Source organism: Benincasa hispida, chromosome 11 (genome assembly GCF_009727055.1).
Source record: "Benincasa hispida cultivar B227 chromosome 11, ASM972705v1, whole genome shotgun sequence".
Lineage (NCBI taxonomy): Eukaryota > Viridiplantae > Streptophyta > Magnoliopsida > Cucurbitales > Cucurbitaceae > Benincasa > Benincasa hispida.
Genome location: NC_052359.1, coordinates 51,750,020 through 51,758,521, shown reverse-complemented (window position 1 = coordinate 51,758,521; position 8,502 = coordinate 51,750,020). Strand labels below are relative to the sequence as shown.

General features: G+C 32.2%; 1 protein-coding gene across 1 annotated transcript; it reads left to right on the top strand.

Annotated features, from left to right (window-relative positions):
* Positions 1-1,230: 1,230 nt before the first annotated feature.
* Positions 1,231-3,707, top strand: LOC120091461 (immune-associated nucleotide-binding protein 1-like). The gene is made up of 2 exons (XM_039049493.1): positions 1,231-1,454; positions 3,010-3,707. Exons 1-2 carry the CDS (start codon positions 1,262-1,264, stop codon positions 3,705-3,707), a joined length of 891 nt encoding a protein of 296 aa, XP_038905421.1. The 5' UTR covers positions 1,231-1,261.
* Positions 3,708-8,502: the final 4,795 nt, after the last annotated feature.

Sequence of the window (8,502 nt, the reverse complement as noted above, 5' to 3'; positions counted from 1 at the left end):
ATTTTATTTTTATTTTTGAAACTTGGCTAAGAATTCAACATTGTATTTGATAAAGATGCAAATTATTGTATGAAATGAGGAAAAAATATGTTAATTTTTTTTTTAAAAAAAGAATGAAATAGTTACCAAACGAGGCTTAAATGATTTAAAAGTCAAATTACCATACATAACCGATGACCATCATCTAAAAGGGGCAAAATAGTTTCTCCCGTATAGCCCCTTTTAGATAGTATAGATTTTTTTTTCTTTTCACGATTCTCAAGAAAAATAGATCAAATTTTGATTTTTTTTTACGTGTGATGCTCAAAATTAGGGGAAGAGGTTTATTTAATTATTTAAAAGTCAAATTATTGAAGATGAACCTCTGACCATCATTTAACATGGGTAAAAGGGAATATCAAAAGTTTATGATATTTTTTATAGTATAGATTAGGAGTTTATGATATTTCTTATATTTTCCCCAAATATTATTATTTCTCAATTTGGATACTCTTTTATTTAAAAAGAAAAAGAGAGATCAAATATACATATATATTGAGGGAAGATATATTTTTTCTCTTTTGAGATAATAATTTATAAGGAACAATTTAGGGGCATTCAAGCCTCCAACTTGTAGGTGAAATAGTCCATACAATGTTTGAATCTCCCATTATAATAAATAACGTTTTCATTTATATAACATATAAATTATTAAAAGCTATTATTGTCTACCATATTTTTATAAGCCTTCTCTCTCATCTTTGTTATTTGGACTAAAATAATCTACATCCTAGATAGAAACTATTATAATCCATATTAAAATAGTCTCCAGTCCAAAAATTTTATTATAATATAAATACTACAATAACCAATTCAGCGACTATAGATTAAAATTGTTTCCATTTCAAACACATTATTACAATCCAAAACTATAATAACTAATTTAGCAATTATGTAATAACCTAGAAGAACCCCTTTTGTGATTTGAATCCTATTTGTTCTATATTGTACCGCGGAGGATTCCTTTCTTTTCCCTTTTCTTTAGAGAGATTCATTAATTACATATCCAATTTACTCTATTTACCTTTTCCCTTGCCTAAGCTTAGAATTTATACTTACATAATTTAGGTTTGGCGCATTTCAATTTAGTCATAAAAGCGACCGTGACAAGTAAGTTTTATGGTTGTATAAAAAGGAGAACATTATATTTTATTTACTGCAACATCATCCAATTTAGGTTTTGAAGTTTATCTTGGGTTGTTCATTTTAAATATTAATTTAAATGGCAGACCTTTATCCCCTAACTATGGTGTTAATGGGTCGTACTGGAAATGGAAAAAGTGCAACTGGAAATAGTATTATTGGAAAGAAGTTATTCGAGTCAAAGAGAAGTTCTGCGGGCATTACAAGTACTTCCGAGATGAAAACATGCGAACGGTCAGATGGACAAGTAATAAATGTCATAGACACTCCCGGTAAGAAATAAGTAATTTATTAATAAGTATTCATTCAATGCATTACGCATTTATCTTTGTGTAGCCAGCTCAATTATTTTATCACAAATCTTTTTCTCTCATTTTTAAATATTCCAAATATAACAAAATTTCACTTCTATCAATGACTGACATTTATAGACTATTATCATCGATCACTATGTATAAGTGATAGACTATTATCATCAATCAATGTCTATCATTGATAGAGTGATATTTGCTATATTTGTAAACAAATTGGTTCACTTTCCTATATTTGAGAATAACATGACTTAAATATATTTTCAAAGTTTGATTTATTTGGTGCTTTTAAATTGTTTTTTTACACATAAATTCTAAGTTTTATTATTATGATCTATGTACTTTCATAAAATTTTATTTTTATCTTTTAGTCGTTGCTTAAATAATTGGCTAAATTATAAAAAAAAAATATATATTCCTGAACTTTACACTTTGTATCTAAAATGCCTTTGAAATTTCAAAAGTTAAAAAGAACTGCCCTTAAATTTCTAAAATTAGTTCAAAAATTCCCAAGCCGTTAGTTTGGATGGAAAGCTTTAAAGTTTTATTCCAAAATACCCTTGAACATTAAAAAGTTTCAAAAATACCCTTAAACTAAAAAAAAAAAAAAATTTAAGAAAAAATACCCTTTCTGTTATATGAACAGAAATGGTTAATACCGTCCCGCGTCTCTATTTTTTTTTCCTCTCTTTTTCAATACACTATTACTCTCCTTTTTGTTAACTATTTGACACTTGTTTATCTAAAATAAATAAATAAATAAAATTGCACACTTTAATTAAGGTATATAAACTATAATAAGAAGAAAGATAATAAATAAAGCACCACATGATTTTAAGATTTGCATATTTTAACCAAATTGTACGATAGTAGTTGTATGTGTATTAATAGACAAATACTATTTTTATTTAACTATTTATTCTTTTGGTTTATTTGAGAGGAGATTTTGATTTTGATATTTTGTGAAATTTTGTGTTTTAACTTAAAATTTTGGTTTTTATTTTGGTTGTTGAGAAAATTGGTGTAAGCTAAGACTTGGAAAATTAAGAGAAGTATGAGAGTATCTATATGAAAAGAGTATATCTATATAATTTGTTTTAAAATTGGTTATTTTCGAACTTAAGAAAACCTCAAACAAGTTGATCACCATATTAATGGTAGGAGTATTTTTTTAATTAACTAATAGAAAATAAAAGAAACTATTTACACAAAATAGCGAAATTTGATCTTCTTTGATAGAGGTTGATAGAAGTGTATCTGTGTCTATCGGTAATAGAAGCTTATCTGTGAAAATTTTTCTAAATTCTAAGTCGAATTAATAGATAAAATGTTCATTTAATAAAAATGAAACCAAGGTAAAGAAAATGTGGGAAACAAACACATTTTTCAAAATAAAAAACGGAAAAAACATCATAAAGCAAGACCTAAACAAACAAACAAAAAAATTAGAATAACAAAATCTTATTGACATTGATCAGCTCTCGATCTAATGCATGCATTGGAAAAAATTGTATAGGTCTATTCGACTTATCCCACGGAACAGAACACGTCACGAGGGAAATAGTGAAATGTTTGGAATTAGTAAGGGAAGGCATTCATGCTGTTCTGTTGGTTTTCTCAGCGAAAAACCGATTCACTCAAGAAGAAGAAGCTACCCTCAAAACCTTGCAAAATTTATTCGGATCTACGATTGTAAATTATGCTATTGTAGTCTTCACTGGAGGCGACGAATTCGATGACGATGATGACGACGATGAAGGCGGCACCTTCGACGATTACTTGCTTGACTGTCCTGTGGCCTTAAAGGATATCCTAGCCACTTGCAAGGGACGGTATGTACTTTTTGACAACAAAACCAGCAGTGGAAGCAAGAAAAGTGAACAAGTGAATAAGCTTTTAGATTTAGTGAAAGAAGTGATGGACCAAAATGGAGGACAAGCATTTACACATAGCTTGTTTCTTGCTAACAAGTTTGAGGACAAGGCGGAAGAAATAAAACGCACACTTGAGAAGCAAATAGAAGAAGAAAGAGAAGCAAGGCGTAAAGCGGAAGAGAAATATCAAGAGATGCAAAAACAATATGGGAATGATATTCAAAGACTCACTGATTTGCAGGTACAGTTGCTAGAGCTACAACAACATCAACAAGAAGTGCTAGCAAGAAGGCCACCTCGAGCTCCACCTAAAATCGAATATATTTGTACTATTGTCTAACTAGTAAACATATTATTATGATAATAAACTTATGTAACCACATGAAAAATTATATATAATTGTATGTGTATATTATCACATAATATATGTGGTAATAATGGTTGAATAAATAAACGAAGAAAATAAAAAGTATTATGAATATTATAATAATAAATAGATGTCCATTGCTTAGTATCCCAAAAGTATGTGTCACTTTTCATATTATCGTTGTAATTATTCATGCTTGGTATCCATGTAAGTCCACATCCTACTTGCCCCTTTGCCTATAAATAGTGGCATTTTGTGGATCTTAAAATCACACACATATTGGGCAAGTTCTATACAAATTGGAGAAAGTGGAGAAATTTGAGAATTTTCTCATTTCTCATTTTGTTATTTTATTTTATTTTATTTATTTATATATTTTATTATATTTATTTTATTATTATGTTATATTTATTTTAATATTATATTTTATTACCATTTGTGCTCCCATTATACTCCTCAAATTCACAATACATAATCAGCACGAGCTCCTGTCATTTTTCCCGCTAAACGTATGTCCTAAAGGTATGTCGATTTTTTTCTCTTCGTATAATTAATAAATTTTATTTTATTCTGCATATTCTATATCTATTAAATTTCTAACATAAGAACAATATTTTGTGATAGTGTTGCCAAGACAAATCTCACAAAATTAGATTTTGCCACCCTTAATATTAACGGCAATATTTATTTGTCGTGGGTATTTGATGCCGAAATCCACATGGATGCTATGAATCTTAAGGAGAATATTAAAGAAGGAAATACGACATTCAATCAGGACAAAGTAAAAGCTATGATTTTCCTTCGTTATCATATCCACAAGGGATTGAAAATGGAGTATCTTACAATAAAAGATCCCCACATCTTGTGAAAAATTTTGAAAGAGAGGTATGATCATAAAAAAACAGTTATTTCTTCCTAAAGCTCGTTATGAGTGGATGCACTTGAGGCTAAAAAATTTCAAATCAGTAAGTGATTACAACTCCGCATTATTTAAAATCAGTTCGAAATTGTTATTATGCGAAGAGAAAATTACTGATTCTGAAGGGTTAGAGAAGACATTTCCTACATTTTATGTCTAATATTCTCCTACAGCAAAAATATTGAGAGAAAGGTTTTAAACAATATTCTAAATTAATTTCATGTCTTCTCGTGGTTGAGAAAAATAACAAGTTATTAATGAAAAATCATGAATCTCGACAAATCAGAACAACACCATTCCCTGAAGTGAATGTAGTCGAGGTCGTGGTCGTGGTCGTGGTCGAGGTCAAGACTGTGGTAGATGAAGAAATCATTATTATTTTTGTGGTGGTCGAGCTAATCATTCAAATTTCGAAAGAACCATGCAAAATGATGACCACATAGGAAAAGCTCCACAAGATAAAAGTTCAAAGAGTGTTGAAAATAAATGCTTCCGATGCGGAATGATTGGGCATTGGTCACGTGTTTGTCATACGTCAAGACACTTAGTTGACCTCTATCAAGCCTCTCTGAATAAAAAAGAAAAAAATGTAGAAGAAAATTTTGTATACCAGGATAATGACATATTTGACCCATCACACATGACAAATTTGGATGTGGTGGACTTCTTTGAATCTCTTGAAAAAAGATTGGCACAGTTGGTGGAATATAAAATGTTTCTTTTTTCTTTGAGAATATCTAGCCTCGCCATTACAATTAACTTATGGTCATAAGCCAAATATTTCCATCTAAGAATTTTTTGATGTGTAGTATATATTCCAATTGCTCTACCACAACGCATGATGCGTTGGTTTATCATGCGATGATGTGTGTATGCGATGATGCGTGGATGCGATAATCATACAAGTTGTCCTAACAAAGCCCAAGTATAAGCCTTCTTAGGTTCTTAGTAAGTCCAAAGTCGAACACAAGGACTACTAAATAAATATGCGATGGACTCTCTGATTCTATTGTAGTGGTGATAAAGAAGTAGATGGTGTTTTGATTTAGACTTTCCTATGTGACGGAGTTGAACACGGAGTGATGAAAGCGTAGAGTTATAATAAGTATGCGATGAAGGGGTTGAGAAGGGATTTAGCTAACATTTCCCAAGCTTGTGTACAAGTTATGCGATCATGCTATACACAAATATTAGTACTACATTTCTCAATGCAAAATGCCACATTTCCTATTTCTAGGACGCATGCAATGTGTATGGAAAACGACTGATAGAACTTATTTCTAAGTTTCTACTCTTGCTTATGCGATCTAATCCGACTCTCTCAAGCCTAGATTCTATTTTTAGACTACTTTCTCAAGTACTTCCAAATGATGAATGACGCATACATAAGACAAGATGATCGCATAAAATGCATAGCTTAAGTCATGCTAGCTAAGTACTTCCCAACCCATTCACAAATTTAGTTACTCATGCATGGTGTGGAGAGACTGAACATAAATCGAAATGAAGTTTCCATTTTTTGCAAATAAAGTGTTGAATACAAAATAACAAATGGATTGAGAAGTAACAAGCCAGGTAAGCAATGTCTTGCTTTCCGTGGCCTTTTACACTACTTTTTTTCACTTCAACTCTGTTCTAGTTTGCGGTTGCTCTCGCAAGGGTTGGTCTTCTCTCCTTTGTATTGTTTTCCGGAAGTCTCTCGATCTGTCCAGAAAGTGATTTCTCTCGACTTCACCTCATCTTCTTACTCTCTCCGTCTCTATATGTATATGTGTCTCCATGTCTTTGGTAGCATTGGGTATTTATAGATTTCAAGGTGAAGCAGCTTTTCTTACTAATGATTGCAATGATGGGCAGCATTAATTTCCCTACCTTGTTGCGCCGTTTAAAAGTCACTGAAAGTTCAATGTACTTGCTACAGTATGGTTTTTAACGGCTTGCCAACTGAATTCGAAATCGACCGTTATCAGCTTTACATCCCATCATGATTTATTATGCTATCGCCTTGATGCGAGATCTTTATGCGATCACGTTTTTAGAAACTTCTCACGATCGCATGACTTTCAATTGCAACTTCAAGCACGCTTGTCGCATTGTGCCCTTGGATCGCGATTTCATATGTGCCATCACATTTTACCTACACAAAATAGGCAAATTAATTGCTTTTATGCGATGAGCATTTGCGATCACAATTCCTTTTTATTTTGGTGCTTTCAAACATAATCTTGCCTATTTTACCATCGCTTTCTCCCATTGTTTTACTAATTTGAGCTGTAATCACTTGTATTTCTACCAATTATCACACCCCCAAAATTAAAACAAAGCTTGTCCTCACGCATAATTAAATATTTTCTTTTAAAAATTCAATCGCCTTCACCCTACCTAGGCTTCTCAAGGTGCCTTATTTAAATTGCTGAATCAATGCCTTCTTAATTTCTATCCTGATCTCTTCCTAAAATATTTCTAATCTTCAGGGACCGTGAGCTTATTCTTCAAAAAAAGAAAAAAAAATCTTTACTCATTTTTAGGACATCGCTTGATTTATTTTAAACTTTATCAAACTAAGGTGCTCAAGTGATTTTGATCCTTGCACGATTCAGATATTCGTTTTGTGATCTTATGCTGATTCGAGTGTCCAGCCTTCGTTTTGGCTTGCCCCCACGGGTGTCATGTGGACATCCAACTATGAGCAAGACACTCTTTTTCAGTCAAAACTTATGCCCATCTCTTTATTTGGCAGTGGAGTTGCGATCATTTGGTTTCTGCGTTGATCACGATTCCCACCTTCGTTTTGGCTTGTCTTCACGGGTGTCATGCAGGCATCCAACTACGAGCAGGATCTGATCTCAACATTATATAATGATTTTTTTAAATATCAAAGTTTCTAAATATAACGAGGTTGAAAATAACATTACTACCCTCAAATTTAACATGCAGCAATGTCCTCATTGCTGAAAGATGAAATAAGTCATGCGATGGACTCAGGAAATTTCGTAAAAATAGTTTTGAAGGAAAGCTGATAGACTGCTAAATTTTAGAAATGTTTTCATGAATTGATTCTCCTGAAATTAATTTGACTCTAGTACATGCTGTAAGAAAAAAAGCATAAATTTCATCATTGAAGTCATAATGGGCAAGGGGGGAATGCGGCGATCAAATAAAGCAATAAAAAATTCAGGATTGACTCAAACGAAAGGGGATGTGATAGTAGAATTCAGCAATATTAAATTGAAATTTAAGAAGCATAAAAATTGAAATAAAATGAGGCAAGGAAGGACACAAACCCCATATTTGATTTTTTGCCCGCATCAATTTTGATCGCATCCTCGCCAGTGGTGGCCTGGTTCTTTGATTGCGATGGGCTGATTAAACCGGTTCCGCATTTTGAGATTATCGTATTGCTCCATCATAATCGTTTACTGCGATCAGTGTGATGAATATCAAGAAGATAAAAAGTATGAAAGAAAGAGTTGGCAATTATAAAGAGTAGTAATCATGCAAAAATTAAGATAGATTCTTGAAAGAAAAAAAAAAAAGGATACTAAAAAAAGGATATACTTCGTCCCTGATGAATGTGTGTTGCTAATCAACGCAAGGACTGAGTGTTTCTTCTTTATTTTGGCTTCCCCAAGTCCACGGAGGTTTTCTCGCGTTGGAAATCTCCTCCATGATACCTCTTCACTCTTTGTCCATTTACCTTAAATGCGCTGGTCCCATCTTCATTTGTCAATTCTACCACTCCATGCGGGAATACTTCCTTAATTATGAATGGCCCGGACCAACACGATTTCAATTTTCTCAGAAAAAGTCTCATCCTAGAATTGAACAGTAATACTCTCTGACTAGCCT

What these genes read in the sequence shown, in the direction of transcription:
- LOC120091461 (XM_039049493.1), top strand. Translation starts at nt 1,262, where the DNA reads ATGGCAGACCTTTATCCCCTAACTATGGTGTTAATGGGTCGTACTGGA. An exon ending in AAATGTCATAGACACTCCCG is followed by an intron (nt 1,455 to 3,009) that starts GTAAGAAATAAG and finishes AAAATTGTATAG; the next exon opens with GTCTATTCGACTTATCCCAC.